The 18,020-nt window shown below is 46.0% G+C and overlaps 1 protein-coding gene across 1 annotated transcript; it reads right to left on the bottom strand.

The window, feature by feature from the left end:
• Positions 1–8,055: 8,055 nt before the first annotated feature.
• LOC136529994 (phospho-2-dehydro-3-deoxyheptonate aldolase 1, chloroplastic-like) lies at positions 8,056–13,463 on the bottom strand. The gene is made up of 5 exons (XM_066523040.1): positions 12,758–13,463; positions 12,373–12,650; positions 10,255–10,531; positions 9,930–10,175; positions 8,056–8,619 (listed from the first exon to the last, which is right to left on the bottom strand). Exons 1-5 carry the CDS (start codon positions 13,349–13,351, stop codon positions 8,335–8,337), a joined length of 1,680 nt encoding a protein of 559 aa, XP_066379137.1. The 5' UTR covers positions 13,352–13,463; the 3' UTR covers positions 8,056–8,334.
• Between the last annotated feature and the right edge of the window lie 4,557 nt (positions 13,464–18,020).

Genomic DNA, 18,020 nt, shown 5'->3' with positions numbered 1-18,020 from the left:
GAACCAATGCGAACTTAGCACCACCGCACATGTGTCTCAGCAGATAGATGTAGTCGATGTTCGAAATCGAATCACATTCTTCTTCCATCATCTTTTGGTTAGTGACGACTTGGTGTGGAATCTTAGGTTTGCTGAGATGTTTATTCCCCTTTGTTTACTTTTGCAGAGGATGGAAACGACTTTTGCGATTTATTAAGGCATTGGTATGAGTGTAGTATATAGCACTATATAATTGCACGACCATTGTGTTGTGCCAAATAAAATTTGACGGCACGACACGAATTTTCTGGAGCTTAATTAAAAAAGGACAAGTATATATCTGCGACAAAAGTTCGTTCCAGATGTGGCTATGGGCGTGCCAACTGCCAAGAATCTAAGGTCACAGATTGATGCTCATCTAGTCATCTACTGTAACTCTGGGAAAAAGTCCACATTATCTCTTTTAACTTTCGTGAAAGTCCGTTTTTTCTTCCTGAACTTTAAAATCGGGCAAAAACACCTCCCTCAACTTTTAAAACCGTTCATCTTACCTCCCTGGTCCAGTTATAAGCGGGTTTTAAGTCGGTTTTGTCTTTTTCTTTTTTATTTATTTCGACTGAATCTTTAAAAATCATAGTAAATAATAGAAAAATCATAAAATAAAAAAACTAATTTAGTTGGACTCCACATGAATAGATCTACACAGTGAACATATAATATGGTATGTTTTAGTATAATTTTTTTGCTGTGGCTTTAGATTTATATTTTTTTATAATTAATTAGAATAATTCATAGCTGCAGTTTCTATGGTCCAATTGTGGTGAAATTTTTACGGTGGACTAATTATTGTATGCTTGAACTACAATAAAAATTTCATACTCATTAAATCATATATAACTTAGTTATAGATTTATTATAACCATATTCATTGGTCAGCAAGGATGCTGAAGGAGGTAACGTGGACTTTTTTCATGCACTTGAGCTCTCATACGGCCAGGTTTTGGTGCATATTGTCACTTGTCAGCAAGGATGTTGCTGTGCTCTGCTGTATCCAAACTATAGATGGCCATCGGGCGTGCCGGCCCGATGCGGCGTCGTGCCTCACCGGGCCACCGGGCCGGCCGTGCCGTGCCATGCCTATGGCGTGCTCGTGCTCAGCCTCCGGCCCAAGGCACGGCTCGTGGGCCATTTGGCCGTGCCGTGCTGCCCGTTGGGCACGACCATTTTCACCGGGCCGTGCCGGCCCATAGCCCGACTCACAACTCATAACACAAGGACAAGGGACAAAAGACAAGATTATATCATTATATGAATATGAGCTGTTTTGTGCAATGCTGCCTCATTAAAAACCTTTCTAGGTAAAACTCACCCTTGTGAGAAACCTGTAAGGAAAATGGACCATTGGCCCATTTACTTTGGATTTTGGTGTTTGATGACCAACACAACTAAATTGGACTAATGAATTTGCAAGTGTTTGTTTTGTAGTCCAACAGGATGCAAGACATGACTTGGACGAAGGCGACGTGATGATCCGATGATCAACACCTTAAGAAAGATCTTAGGAGCACAAGAAAAGACCCAAGATATCAAGCAAAGTCCAAGCATGAAGATAGGAACCAAGCCGTACGCAAGATTGCAAAGAAACGAGCTAGCAGAGGCGACCGGACGCTGGACCAGACGCTGGAAGCGCGACCGGACGCTGGACCGGTGGCTTGACAGACAGGCGACCGAACGCGAGGACCGGACGCTGGCGGCAACCGACCGGACGCAGAAACGCAGCGCCCGATCGAGTACAGAGAGGTTCCAGGCGCGCGAAACTGCGACCGGACGTGTCCGGTGGCAGGCGACCGGACGCTGGCAGCGTTCGATCGGTGGTTCATAGCTGCAACGGTCGGGACGACCAGACGCGTCCGGTCAGGACGATTCAGCGTCCGGTCAGTAGCAGTTTCGCGGGAATTCGACCCCAACGGCTACTTTTTCAGTGGGACTTATAAATACAACCCCCAACCAGTCATTTGAGGGGTGTGGAGCTAAGGAAACATACCAAGAGTGTTGATACACCATTTGAGTGATCTCCACATGCATAGTGCTTAGTGTTTTATTAGGTGATTAGCATAAGTGCTTTGCGAAGTGCTTAGGTTGATTAGACCATCGCTTATGCGCTTGCTCTAGGTGTTTGCCTAGTGTTTAAGTGAGGTTTGCATACCTCTTGCTACCCTGTGCTTGCGAGCACAAGTGTTGTACATCGGAGGGGCTTGAAGTCTTACGAGATCACACCAACCGCGTTTGTGGTGTGGCCGCCACCGTGTACCGGAGGGAACAAGGCCCACGGCGTTTCAGCCGAAAGCTTGATAGTGAAGACGGTGGGGAGCATCCGAGAGAGGCTTGCCGTAAGGCACGTCGGAGACCCACTTGCGCGTGGGGAAGGCCCAAGGCTATCCACGGAGTTACCCGACCAGGAGCTTGGCCCTTGCGAGGGATTTCTTGCGAGGGGCTCCAACGAGGACTAGGGGGAAGCTTGCGCGCTTCTCGATACCTCGGTAAAAATACCAGAGTCGTCGACGGGAGTTTGCATATCTCTACCTTGCTCTTTAGCTTCCGCATTTATATTGATTACTTTACTACGTTTGCGGTAGAGATAGCAACACACTAGCAAAATCATAGTTGCACATCTAGATAGCTTATCTATTGTATAGGTTTTGCTAGGGTTAGAAAAAGAGGCCATAGTTTAGAGTTAGAATTTTAAAGTTGCCTAATTCACCCCCCCTCTCTTAGACGTCACGGTCCCTTCAAAATCCTAGAAAGAAAAAAAGAGTACAACCAGCTCTAAAGTGTCAAAGTCTTAGTTCTTCTATCCTATTACAATAGCCAACATCAGTGGCAAAGTCATTGTGACAATGTGACTTAGTGAGTTCACAGCAGCAAAAGTTCTATCCTATTACAATAGCCAACTGCCAACATCAGTGGCAACATTCATAGTGACTCACTGTCTCACTCTGTCGTCTGTCACACCAAAAGTACGTGCAAAATTGTACAGCAGCAAGCAATGTTAGTGAACTTAAATGTAAAGAAGCAATATGGAACTTGAAAGTTTTGGTTGAGTGACTGACTACCTCTCCTCTTCTTTTCTTCTTCTTCTATCCACCACCAGCAGTATCGCCGCTGTCGCTGCCTTCGCCTTGTTCATCGAGGAAGAGGTTCTTGAATGCCTCCTCTAGGTCCAGGTCCTCAGGTGTATGTTGTTCCCTTCTTGCACCTTGCTCCCAGTCCTTGATGCAGGTGAGCATCTCCACATGCTCAGGCAACAAGCGCCGCTGTCGGTCTTCGAGTATCCTAGATGTACAGCTAAAACAAGACTCGGAAGAGACAGTAGATACAGATACGGGCATGATATCTCAAGCCATAATAGATAGGATTGGATAGGTTAGCTTGTGGTCATGCCACCAGAGGAGTATGTCAAAGGATTCCTCATAACATGTGACAAGGTCACTGTCCAAGTAAGCTTTGAGCTCACTGATAGCAGATGGAGTAGATGAAGATGAGGGGGAACCGACAGGGAATTCACCAGGACCTCCAAAGATCCTTCCCCATGCCTGTTTTGTCTTACCAGTATGAGCTGAAGGTACTGAAACCCTCTGAGACCTAACTGTACCAAATTTCTATTCATACTTGACAAACAATTTATACAATTCATCTTTTACATCACCATAGTATACACTATAAATACATCCAGTTGCCTTACCAAGCAATCAAGCATAGTAAAGAACCATTTCATCTTAGCTCTAGGATCAAGAATGAATGCATATGAATAAATCAGTGGAATTTTCTCCTAATATTTAAGGAATTTAAGCTTCATAGGAGTAGCAATCATTCTAAAATTAGCATCTCTTTCAGCATTTTGCAAATGCTCAGCCATGTCAAGCATATGGTGCAAAACAAGTGGAGCTGTGGGATAATAAACACCACACAGGACAACAATGGAATTATAGAAGAGTTCCAGGAATATCATTATTTGTTCAGCAACATACCAATGCTGTGCAGTCAACAAAGTAGAACCATAATTAGAGGTAATAAACACATGAAAGACTTCCTTGTATGACAGCAAGTGTTTGAGCATCAAATAAGTAGAATTACATCTAACATCCATATTCAAGCCAAACTTTCTAGGTCTAAGACCCTAAGCAGTGCAGTAGTTCTTAAACAATGTAATTCTTTGATTAGAGGAATTTAAAAAACTTATTACAGTTCTGAAATCTTCAGTATAAGGTTTCAACCTCTTTATGCCAAATTTAACAATCAGATTAATGATATGGCATGCATAGCGCTGATGCACAAGCAAATACTACACCTTGTTAGGATCATCTCTTGTAGGTGCAGGATAAGAACCCAAATAACCAAAGAACATAGGTTGCAAAAATTCATAAGCCCTAGAATTAGCAGAAGCATTGTCTAGAGACATAGAAAAAACCTTGTCAATCAAACCAAACTCCTCAACCACACTAGAAATCCTATCAGCAATGTTTTCACCAAAATGTGAAACATCAATCAGCCTAAGACCAACAACTTTTTTTTGTAACTCCCAATCTGCACTAACATAATGAGCAACAACAGAAATATAATCCTCCTTAGCATTATCAGACCAAATATCAGATGCAAAGAAACAGAAGATGCAGCAGGCAACACAGATTTCATAAGCATAGCACGTTGTTCATCAAAAAGTTTACACATATCTCTAGTGATGGTCTGTCTAGAAACCTTCTCGAACAGAGGATTATAAGCACGCTTAATATAATCCTCCCAAACACGTGTCTCACCTATCCCTAAAGGAAGGTCTAGCCTAGCAATCAAACGACACAACTCAGTGCGAGCAAGCATAGGATCATACACCCAATTTTTCAAACCATCAGGATTCAGAGCAAGCTTAGACTGGACCATACTAGTATGATTATGTTTTCTCATATAGGAATACATGTGCCATCTCAAATGGCCAGTGCCAGCAGACGATCTAGCAGTGTATCACGCCCGACAATATTTACAGATGGCAGCAACTCGAATTTTATTCTCCTTAATCCCATGGAAGTAATCCCAAACAGTAGAAACTTTCTTACCAGAGGTGGCTGAGGTACCATGAGTGTCAGTGGAGACCTCAACTCCACCATCACCGTCGTCGCCATCGAGATCGATGGGCTGGTTGCCGTCACCGAGGTCGATGCCGAACAGACCGGCTGCATCATCACGTAGGTCGTCGTCGTCCTCGACTTCCAACTCGTCGTCCGGGTGCGGCGCCTGGTCCTCGCCGTCGCCGAGGGGATGCTGATCCTCCCCCCACGTTGCGAGGCCGGAATCGCAACCGCCCGCGGACGAGTCGGACAGCCGTCTACGACCTCGACCTCCAGCAGCTCCAGCACCGTCCCTCAACTGGCGCTTTGGTGGCCTGGCCATGTCTACTCCAGAGGAGGAAGACGCGGCGTCAGGCATCAACCTGCACGCAAAGAAGAAGAAGAGTGAGAGATGACACTTGAGAGACAGAGATCAGAGAGAGACAGAGCAGTGAAGAGCAGATCTAGGGTTAGGGAAAGTGACGAACCTGCTTTCCCGGAGCCCGGTGTCGGAGAAGAAGAAGAGTGAGAGATGACACTTGAGAGGCAGAGATCAGAGAGAGACAGAGCAGAGAAGAGCAGATCTACGGTTAGGGAAAGTGACGAACCTGCTTTCCCAGAGCCCGGTGCCGAAGATGAAGAAGCCAGCGAGCCAGCTAGAGGATAAGACAGACACCGTCACACCGATTAGAATCGACGGCGAGGTGGGGGAAGAGGGAGTGACATGAACACGAACTCACATGGTTCACCGATTCCGAGCGAGAGCGAGAGGAAACAGGAGAAGAAAAGGAGGGAGGAGACGGGGTTAGCGAACTCAGTGCGAGGTGGAGGAGCGCCGGCGAGGTCACCGGTGCCAGAGAGGACGGACGACGATGGTTGATGGAGAGCGGCGGCGGCGGTGGATCGCAAATGCGACAGCGAGAGGCGAGAGCGAGGCAGCGAGCGAGAGCAGACGGCTCGGCGGGGGAGGAATGGGGATTAGGGTTAGGGATGGAGAGGGAGGCAGCGCCGTGGCGGGCAGCGGCTTATATATGCGGCGGGGTGGGCTGGCTTTCGTGGGCTGCCTTGCTAGGCCAAATGAAGCCGTTGGGGGCACCGAGCCGCCTCTTTGCACCGGGCCGTGCCCGTGCCGTGCCACGGGCCGAGGTGGCGGCCCAGGCATGGCCTGGTGCCTCGGGCCGTGCTGGCCTGGGCCCGCTGGCTAACGGGCCGTGCCGGGCCAAAACGTCGGGCCACGGGCCGCGGGCTGCATGGCCAAATATAATCCAAACTCTCTGAACTATCAAGTTAAAAAAAAAACTCTCTGAACTATCTGAATCCAGACCTGTCCTTGCCCCTGCTCGTCTCTTTCCCCTTCCCCAATCCTCCCTGCTCTTCCGAATTGCTGACACATATTCAAGCGAAACTTTGAGCAGAAGAATGATCATGAACAAAGGAAAGGATTCCACTAGTAAGTTATCTCTTAGGTACCCTGGGCAACAGCCGCTGTGGAGGGCAAGGCCCGCCGGACATGGATCGGCTTCACTTGAATCTGATGGGCGAGGGTATGCACGGACGGCCATGACCCCGTCCTCGTGCTGGCGTCACCGGCCGCTGGCATTCGCATCAAGTCCTCACGGAGGCGAGGACCCAGGACGGACACGACGGTTTCCCACCCCTCCGGCGGGACTTCCCCTTCCCTAAACTTTCTGGGACGGCAGGAGAGCAGCAGGCTTCGACTTCCGCTACCTGACAAGATCTCCGGTGGTGTAATGCAAGCTAGTCACGGGTTCCCGGCTCTTTTTTTTCCTTGAATGGACAGGGACACAGGGTTGCCGGCTTAATGTCAGATTGTCATTATCTGCAATAGAAACCTTGTTTCATCAGTACGTCTATACTAGAAGTCTGATCGATACAAGTTTTGTTGGGTTGCCAGGGTTGGTTCAAGAATTTCACCTAGTTTATTTTGCCAAAGTCTGAGGTCTATCGCAGTTCTTGGTTTTAAACGTCATCAGTTTTGATAGCTCCAAATAAATCTGTCCAAAGCTCTAATCAAGGAATTTTTGGAATTAGAGAAATGTAAAAAAAATAATTTTAGCTTCTGCAATCATTCACTCCTTTAATTGCCTACCTAGTGTACAGTATTGCATTAATTTTGGCAAATTCTATCGGCTGCAACAATATTCAAGTGGAAGTATGGAATGAAGCAGCAACGATCTTCATTGAGTGTTTTGAGTTGAAAGAGAAGATTAGAAGTGTCGAGTTCACCCATTGTAAAAAAAGAGAAGCAAATGAAGCAGCAGCACATGTAATAGCTAGAATTTTGTTTTTCCACATAAATATGATTTTAATTGGGTCGACTTTATCGTTAGCGAGACTGTGGACGATGTAAATTGTTTCGATAATCAATAAGGTCACCATGATGGCCTTTGTTCAGAAGAAGTAGTAGTAGTTGAAAGGTGCAATCAGCATCTGATTTTGTTCTGCAGAAATTATTTCATCCTCGTACCAGAGGCCATCCTGCAGTACAGCTAGCGTCACCTGACTACTACGTTATGGGGAAAATAATTGCTGTTTCAGAATTTTCTCATCATCACAAATTCCAGACTTTTATCGTTAATGGCTGATCTTGTCAATCTGTCCCATGCATTAGAAAACCAGAACTAATCGTTCTTTCAAAACAAGACCAATGAACCAATTTTCTATGAATGTCTCCCGCAGCCATCGCAGACCTGATTGTTTCCTTCAAAAAGCTCTTCTTCAGAAATGCGCACCATTTCAGATCTGCATCGTTTTTCCTTCTCACGTTCCATCACAAAGGAATATCCTCCAAGTCCAAATACAGTCCATTCCTGTTCTGTATCTCATTTTATAGAATTTCTACGGTAGTTTCTACTCCCTCGGGAAGTCGGGATGCGCTTATTGAGCTCACCCTTCCTTCCTTTCCCTTTCACTAGTTCTGAAAAAAGGACACACCAAGTGGAAGGCTGAAGGCGAGTTGAAGCAAACTACTGACAGTAACTTATTCACAAAGCCAACTCCTCTACATGGCAGTACCATTATTCTCTTATACATACATGATATAAATAGAAAACTTAGTGTCGATGAATGCAGTCATAGCATTACATAGTAGTAGTATTTACCAAGGCAAACGATAAAAGTTCAAGCAGCTCCTCCCCAGGCATGCACTAAGCTCAGGGCATATGATTTTTACCAAGAGCGACCAACGAATGGAATACATGCACACACATCTCTCCTTCCGGCCCCGTCTACCCATTCAGAAACCAAAAGGCGGCAAGGGCAAGATGTTGTTGAGCCCAGACGATGACCGGATCCTCCTCTTCCTCAGCCTCTCGGCGATTATGAACGCGAGCTCCAGAGACTGGGACGCGTTCAGCCTGGGGTCACAGTGGGTGTGGTAGCGGTCGCTCAGGTCATCGAAGGTCACGGTGCGTGACCCACCAATGCATTCAGTTACGTTTTGCCCCGTCATCTCAAGGTGGACGCCTCCAGGGTGGCTTCCCTCTTGCTCGTGCACATCAAAGAAGGCCCGTACCTCAGCCTGTGACAGATGAAAAGGTTCATGGTTAGTTCATCACGGTAGCTGCAAAAGTCATTGCACATTAAAGAAGCATGCTGTCCAATGATCCCCACCGCCTCTTGTATGAAATAAGAAGAATAGAGCAGGCAGCATTTTGAGTTAGTCTTTATTATTATGTGGGCATAGCCATCATTGAGCAGGTACCTCAATGACTCAATCAATGAACTTTGAAAAGCTATTTTTTTTTTTACTTTCAACATATATGGGCAGAAGTATATTTGGTCTAACGGTACCTAGGATTCATATAATTTGGTGACTAAATATTAGTCATTTTTCCCAGACAGGGGATTATTGCTATTTTTTCAGCTCTACTAGAAACTTCCAGCAGTAGCTGATAGATGATAATCAACAACCAGTTTTACTTTTACGGAATGCATATATAAGTAGTTTCTGTGTGACGTACAAGAGATACATCAGGTTAAGTAAACGATTTATATGACATAAGTCTCTTTCTTTTTTCGTTTCTTGATTGGCGACTTTTCTTTTTTGTAAACTTGACTCTGTTTTTGTCTTAATGTAACCTACTGTAGGGGGGCCCTCCAGATTCCAGAAAAACAGTATCTACTGCTACCATCCTCTCCCCTTGGACTTAAGCCCCTAGCAAAAGCATCTTGCTTTATTCATCAACCAAAGTCACTATCGCAGCGGTTGTAGGAAAAACTCAAATCAATCATTTGTCGAAGAAAGATGCTTAACGCACTATAAGTTTTTAAACCTCCATATTCCAACCAATAAGTTCCCACATCAGCAACTACTGATTTCAGTAGACCCACTAGCATCAAGGACCGTTTCATCAAACTTCAGAATATAATAACATGCACTATCTTGTGACCACCTAGGATAGTGATCAAAACTATTATAGCATACTAGTCTAAGAGCCACCGTCATTATGGAACCTAAGATGGGCATCTGTATCAGTACATGACACAACATTCCATAACTATGTTTCTACGGGTCTAGATTCTTCTCAGAGCATACAAACTTCTGGCAGTATTGACCAGTGACCAATTTTTGTACTGACAATAACAAAGTAGCCAACTAGTTAAACGACCAGTTGCAACAACAGTTTGATCCCACTATGATTCAAACTGTGCAACCAAATGTTCATTCTTTTTTTCTTCTTTATGCTAATGGTGTCCCATACCATATGAGAACTAAAGGAACACACATATATACTCGAAATATAAATATGCGACCAAATTGACCATGCATGTTGTATCATATTGGTGAAAGCCATACAAAAACGCAGTTTATAGATAAAGGGAACATACCAGAATGTTGTCAAATGGACGAGTCTTTAGACCGCAAGGAGCCTTGATGGTGTTCCCGTGCATCGGATCAGTGATCCAGGTGACAATTTGTCCTGCCTGGCGGACCGCACGGATAAGGTGAGGTAACTTCACCCTCATGTTCTCTGCCCCCATCCTTGTAATAACGGTGATTCTCCCAGGCTTGTTTGTTGGATTCAGTATATCGATCAGCTTCACCAAGTCGCTGGGGTTCATTTTGTCACTTACCTGCAGACCATTTTTCCTATGATTAGAACATGTGGTTACTGTATTTTGTTTTGTTAATGAAAAGTTAGTTTCAACTCACCTTGATGCCAAGAGGGTTGGCAATACCCCTGAGGAACTCAACATGGGCACCATCAAGCTGGCGAGTGCGCTCACCAACCCAGAGCATATGGGCAGAGCAATCATAGAAAAGACCAGAGGTGGAGTCTTGGCGGGTTAAAGCTTGCTCGTAAGGTAGGAGGAGGCACTCATGTGAGGTCCAGAACTCGGTGGTCGTCGTCAAAGGGTGGTCCGGTGTTAGGCCAGCTGCAGACATGAAGCCAAGGGCTTCATCAACCCGATGTGCCAATTCACGGTACCTACAGCATCCCAACACTGGTCACTTGGTCAAATCAATAGACAACGTCACAACCAACGAAATGGACGAAAACTACAATTTTCCACCATAACATTTTTTTAAAGAGGAACCACCAAAACAATTCGATAATAGACATATCAATATTTGAATAGCTGTTATTGAAGCTGGACTGGATTGTTGTTCGCCACTACCATATTCCATATAGGAGTACTAGACTAACATGTGTATGAGGTCGTAGTCCCTTGGTGGGGGTATAAAATTTGAGATGTTAAATCGATAATTCAAACTATAGAACAATACTCTGTCTCTTCCAAATTATAAGACGTTTTGTCTTTTCTAATTATGTTACTTTTGCTATACATCTAGACACAGTGTATATGTACATAGCAAGATATGAATTTAGAAAATATCTTATAATTTAAAACCAAAAGAGTACATATTAAAGTTTGTACGGTCCATGAATTTAACATTTAACCTCAGGATAAAAAGAAGAAAATTTTGAAAAAGTTAATGAAAAAGAAGTGTGGGACAAGGATGGAGAGTGTGGACAAAGACAGTCCCGTCAAAAAGGTCACACAGTACAATTCGGATCTGACTATGACAATCAGGCCTTGTTTAGATCATCTCCAAATTCCAAGTTTTTTTACTTTTTCTTCATCGCATCAATTTTTGGACGCATACATGAAGCATTAAATGTAGGTAAAAAAAATAACTAATTACACAGTTTGGTTGTAAATCATGAGACGAATCTTTTGAGCCTAGTTAGTCCATGATCGGATAAAGTTTGTCAAATATAAACGAAACGTGCTACAGTGTCCAGATTATAAAAATTTGCAATCTAAACAAGGCCTTACTACCTGAGTGGGTCTAGAACTTCAAGATTGATTTGCCATAAATATAACTGAATTGTTATGTAAGGGGGTGTTTGGATCCAGCTACTAAAATTTAGGAGGTATGTCGGGAGAATATTGCATGGGATGTTTGGATACTAATAAAAAAATAAATTATATAATCCATCAGTACTCCACGAGACGATTTTAAGCCTAATTAATCCGTCATTAGCACATGTTTACTGTAGCAAAACATTATCGAATCATGGACTAATTAGGCTTAAAAGATTTGTCTCATAAATTAGTCGCAAACTATGTAATTAGTTTCGTAATTCATCCATATTTAATATTTCATACATGTGTCCAAGTATCTAATGTGACAGCGGCTAAAATTTAAGGGGCAACCAAACACGGGCTCTAATTTGGTGATAGTTACTTTTCACGAGGGCATCTACGTATCTGGGCAGGTTTCGATACCCCCACACATTCGTGCAACACAACCTTTTCTGTCCTTTTCAAATCAAAATTTTACTCAACAACATTGATAGGGAGACATACGCAGGGATGCAATTTATTGAACTCTGACAGCGACCACCGTACGCCACGTTTTTCACAGCGGAGAGCACTAATTCACAGCTGTCGTGGTCCCGGGAAAAAATTGCCAGAATAAGGCCACGTTTGGTTTCTACTCCTAACATTCCTGTCACAATAAATATTTGGACATATGTACGAAGCATTAAATATAGATTAATTATGAAATTAATTGTACAACTTGTGACTAATTTATGAGACAAAATTTTTAAGCCTAATTAGTCCATGATTTGACAACATGGTGCTACAATAAACATATGCTAATGACAGAGTAATTAGGCTTATAAAATTGGTTTTATAATTAATCTATATTTAATGCTCTTTATTAATATCTAAATATTCAATGTGACGTGAATTTTAAGAACCACTAAAGAGTCAAACACTACATAAATCAACTCAGTGCATGGAAGATTTTTTTCACCTGTCGCCCTGCTCGCTGTGTTCGGTGAAATCCAGGTTCCATTGCGTGACGCGCTGCATGGCGGCGTAGCCTCCGGTGGCTAAGGCGCGGAGCAGGTTGAGCGTGGCGGCGGACTGGGCGTACGCCCGGATCATCCTCTGTGGGTCGGGGACGCGGCTCTTCTCGTCGAACGCCTCGCCGTTGATGTTGTCGCCCCGGTAGCTGGGCAGCTTGACGCCGTCCCTGACCTCGAACGGCTCCGACCTCGGCTTCGCGAATTGGCCGGCCATCCTACCAACCTGCAGGCGCACCAACAATCGAACACGTGTATAGGTCATAAGCTAAAAAAAATCAGATCAGCCTGAAAAGGGAAGGAAATTTCGTGTGCCGTGTCGTCGAATCGTACCTTGACGACGGGCATCTGGGCGCCGAACATGAGGACGGCGGACATCTGCAGGAGGACGCGGAAGGTGTCGCGGATGTTGTTGCTGTTGAACTCCTTGAAGCTCTCGGCGCAGTCGCCGCCCTGGAGGAGGAAGGCGCGGCCCATGGCGGCGTCGGCGAGGCGCTCCTCCAGGTGGCGCGCCTCCCCGGCGAAGACGATGGGCGGGAACGCCTCGATCGTCTTGAGCACCGCCTCCAGCTCCGCCGGGTTCGGGTACTCCGGCAGCTGCAGCGCCTTCTTCGTCCTCCAGCTGTCCACCGCCCACTTCGCCGGCGCGGCGGGCGCACGGGCCGGGGCCGGAGCAGGGGCCGCGTCGTTCTCGGGCGCGACCGTCGGCGACGAGGTCTTCACGGCGGCCGGGACGACGACGCCAGGGTTCTTCGACGGCTCCGCGGCGTGCACGGCGCGGACGGCGCAGCGGCGCCTCAGCGGGAGGAGCGACGGGCCGCGCCGGGGCTGCGACGCCGACGCGGACCCGCCGGAGATGGCGGCTGCCGCGGCGGCGGCGGCGGCGGCGGCGGCGGCGGCGGCGGCGGCGTTGGTGGCGAGCGCCATTGCGGAACGGAATGCAGCGGCGAGGACAATTTAATGAATCTAACGCTATGGTTACTTCGGGTAGCGGAGGAGAGGCGGTGGGCGCGTATGGCGGGCGCGGTGTCTCCTGGGTCGGAGAGCAGCGGGGTCGGGGGTACCTATACGCGGCCGGAGCCGGAGTTGGTGGCTTGGTGCGAGCGAGACGTGTGAGAGTTGAGAGACACACCAGAGCCGCGCCGTGGTAGTTGGATGAAGCGACCCGCGGGTGAAGCAGGACGGGGTGATTCTGGTCGTAAATCTATCATAAAAGAAAAGAGAGTGGGAAATCTTAATCCTAATTCGTTTACAGGTGGACTTTTACTAAACTCTTAAGTCTTAGCAGGAGTATATATACGTGGAGGCTCTACGTTGCAATCGTCAATATTCAAAGGAATAAATAATAGTATAGTTTTTCTATCATATGTCTGCTTGTTCTACTACTTTCATCTACTATGTTGATTCTGAGAGACGATGAGAGAAAAATCCTAACCGCTAGCATTATGTTTTATAACAATTCTTTTGTGGGATGGCTGCTGGCTGCCTTGCAGCTGCTGCTCCACTTGGAGGCGGACCAGACAAGGAGGAAGGAAGGTTAGGTAGGAGGATGAGTGGATGACCGGTGGGGCCACGTCGTGAGTAGGTAGTGGTTCGGCTCGGTTTCGAGCTGATTTGCTTTGCTAGCGGTGATGGTGGGTGATGATGGAAATTAAAATTGGACTGTGCGGTGATGATAACCCGGCAACAGACGACACGTGTACGCTTGTGTTTTGTTCTAGGTGTGTGTATGCTAGCGATTCCTAGTTTGAGCACTAGTGGCGTGCATCTATCATTGTGTTGCGTCTCGGCGTCTAGTGCATGAAGACGACTCCTTTGATGTATACAACAAAGCTTCCAAAAAAAATCCGTACTTTTTTTTTTGGAAATTCGAACTTTATAATTTTCAGATATTAGACATGTCCTTTACTTTTAAAAACCTTCGCAACAAGCAGATTTTGGACATCATGCATGCATGTCATGGTTAGATGATATCCTCAATCTTACTATATGCTAGTGGCATGACTATGGCTCCTCAATCAATAGTTAACAAGAGTCCTCCACATGGTTTAATCGTGCCCATTGGCGCGCACTACAACAACACTAAACAAATCTATCCATCATATATAAGAAATGGGAGTAAAAAAAGAAAAATGGAGGCAGTGTTTTTGAGTTTGATTGCTGTTAGGTGCGGTGCGAGTCTCCTTGGTCTTCTTTTGGCTTGCTCGCCAGGCTAGAGCCGGCTGCGGCAGTTGGTGAGCAACAAGAGCCCAGAAAGAGTCCTTAATAAACTTTTACACTAAAATGAACAGCTAATCCACAATCAGCCATGCCTAATCACTACCGCACACTACTCGTACTGACTACTCGGGCCGAACGGCAGACAAGCCACAAGCCGTGTGTTCGTTCGGCTCGGGCGCTCGGCCGTGCAAAGCCGAGCCTGGAGACACGGGATCACAATTGACGGCGACGGCATCAACGGCTATGGAGGACACGCCTACCTCGCTCACGAGCGTGCCGTGCCAACTTGGACCATCGGGCCCCACCCTAAAGCGCCCACACTGTCGCACGAGAGGCACCCGTGAGGCCGTGACCGTTGCGCAGCCCCGGGCTCGCAGGTGGGGCCAGCGTGTCGGGACGGTGGGCATGGCCACCCGAGCCTGGCCCCGTGAGATCGGATCCATCGGGCTTGTGTGGGCCGCAAGCTGCTCTTGTCCACACACCGGACCACACTAGTTTTTTCCCCCTACCTAATAACCACAGCACAGATGATGACACAATCACGCTTACTCACTCACACTGAATATCTATGAACACGTCCGAAAAATAAGATTAGCGTGTCGACAATTTAGATCGGTAGAGATTTGCTTTGGTTTATCGAAACCTTGCTTTTTGGTCCAGTAGGCCAACTCTGTCGTTTCGCTGGAAAAAATAAGCTGAAAAATATTGTTCGCTGATTTACTGTGAGAGAGAAACACTGTTCTTTTACTTAAAAAAATGCGGCCCATAAGATAAGCCAACAATTTCGTGATCTTGGCCGGTACCACAGTACATCTATTCAGCCTGTTCGCTTGTTGGTTTCAGCCAGCCCAAACCAGCCAGCCAACAATGTTTTTCTCTCACAATAAACTAGCACCAGCTAGCCCAAATCAGCTCAGAAACCAACCAGCGAACAGGCCAATTGTCATCTAGACATCTACTACCTAGATTATTATTGCCACTTGCGATGCACGCAACACATGGTTTGAACTTCAGAATGGATCACGTGCTAGCTAGATTATTATAATATATATTCTTTTCGTTCCAAAACGGCTTTGTTGGCTTCGCTGAAAAAACAAACCAAAGCACTGTTCTGGCTGATTTGTCGTGAGAGAAAACACTGTTCCAGCTAAAAAAACAAGTTTAAAAAGACGAATTATAAGATAAGCGAACATGGCCTATATCAACTCTACCATGCATGTTTTCTCCATTTGCTCAATCCCCCATTCGTTTGGCTGCATGCAAGCTCCCAAATTATAGTTGCATGCACAATTAACTAAGCCAATTACCCATGTGACAACTATTCTTTCTATAAAACATGAGTAATTTGAGTTCCACACTGATTTTTCTAAAATGTTCAAAAATATAGGAAATTTATAAGAGCTACTCATACCATTTTTAAATCTTTAGATAGAGTTACTCATACCATTTTTAAATGGTCAATGTTCATGCCCACAACCAATCGGCTCAGTTTTTTTTTTGAGATGCTCGTAGGGTAGTGTGGAGTGTATGTGCATGTATGAGTGTGTACATTTGTACTATGTACTTAAAAAATCTAAGAATAAAGTAGTTGCAGGTGTAAGACTGTCTCCAACAGCTCATACAAAGGGTGACCCAGATCCAAAATTGGTCATGCACAGTGTTTTAACTGAAGAAATCCGTCTCCAACAGACGACGCAAACACATGATGCATTTTGGGTATGAGCCCAACCGAGACGCTTATTTGCGTCGTTCTTCTACGCAAAGTCTTCCACGACAGGAGCAGTGCGGGAAACTGCTGCTCGGCCTGGAGCATCAGCGCTGGGCGCTGCTGGTGTGCTCGGTCAGGAGCCAAATCAACTAGCACACGACGAACAGAGAGCTCGCACGCGAAGAACAGAAAAGGAGCTGCCAAGAAAATCGATGAAATCCGACTCAAATCTTCATGGATCGCTCCCAAACTTTGCACAGCGATTCGCAATGAAGATAAAAAGCTACTCCTAGAAGATCATTGCTCAATTTAAACTGTAACTCTGTAAATCGAAGAAATTCGAGCAAGAAAGAGTTTTTCCCCCAAAATGAAGATCGGCTTGGATCTTGATGCACGAGTGGAATTGATTCAAACCACTTGGTAGGATTGTTCAACACTCGTCAAAGCATCAATCTGACTAAACAAATCTCACAGCAAAACTCAAATCGAGCACGAATCAAGAAGGGGAAAGAAATGGGAACGGAGAACGCAGTGAAGAACAAAATCACACGAAAATCATAGAGTGATGAATGCCGGATCTTTCTTGCTTCTCACGTGCTGAGGAGCTGACGCGGGCGGCCCTAATGCGCGCTACGCGCAGCAGGCAAGGCGGCCCTCCGGGGCGGCGGGGCCCTGCGATGGCGAGGTTTGGGCGCGCGTTCGGGTGCTCGCGGGGGCTGGGGTGACATCGACTTGGTCAGATTGAGTGCACAGCAAGCACTGCATCGTCGACCGCGACATCGGCTGGTGAGTGCTATGCTGGTTGATTGATCTCTTTCTCTTCGATTCGCACGCAAGCTAGATAGCTAGCTGTTGGATCTTGCAGTCAGATGGACTGCGAAGCTCCTGCTATTGTTTTTCAGTTGGATGGCATGCAGGAGTTATGTGTTTCTTGAACTGCAGGCTAAGGTGGAGGGGGAGGGGGCCATCGGCGTGCCACCCGCGAGGGTGGCGGACTCGTCGGAGATTGGGATGGGGGCGACGAAGTCAGGGCTCGCGTTGAGTATGCGTGGGCTGTTGGAAAAGATAAGCTTTGGGTCATGCACCTATTTACTGTAGACTACCCAATCCACCGAATGCGTCGCGTGTATGGGTTCAGACTATTGGAGACAATCTAAGGACCGATTCGATGCCTAGTGGGGATGATTGAATAGAGTCCAATACAAGTTTGTGCAAAAACAACAATAAAAAATAGCAAATAAGAAAAGCTTAAAACTGGCATGTGTCGGTTTTATATTGGTTGGTCTGATCATCTACGAAACCAGCCTAGGACATTTTTTCCCCTGTTTGGTCCAAACATCTCTATGCTAGTCTGGGCCAGTTTTTTCCTACAACCTATAAAAATAAGGTATTTTTGTTCTTTTTCCTCGCCCACTTCAATCCAAGGTGTTGTGTAGTCTCTTGGGGTGTTTTTCAACTTATGTAAAGTGCTCCTACACCCACAGACACACAACTGAGTAGACACAAGCAGAAGTTCAAATAAATAAAATGAATGCAATGTAAATATGAATGTGAGGCAAACCAAACAAGGAGGCCCATCATTTATTTATCGGAGTCCGAATCCCCCATATGCTAGTCTACATATCTGTTGTGGAAGCCGTGAACGACCACTAATGGTCAAGCTCTAGA

This window comes from Miscanthus floridulus, chromosome 2 (genome assembly GCF_019320115.1).
Source record: "Miscanthus floridulus cultivar M001 chromosome 2, ASM1932011v1, whole genome shotgun sequence".
NCBI classification, from domain to species: domain Eukaryota; kingdom Viridiplantae; phylum Streptophyta; class Magnoliopsida; order Poales; family Poaceae; genus Miscanthus; species Miscanthus floridulus.
Note: the sequence above shows the minus strand (reverse complement) of the source record. Positions and strands in the feature narration are given on the sequence as shown.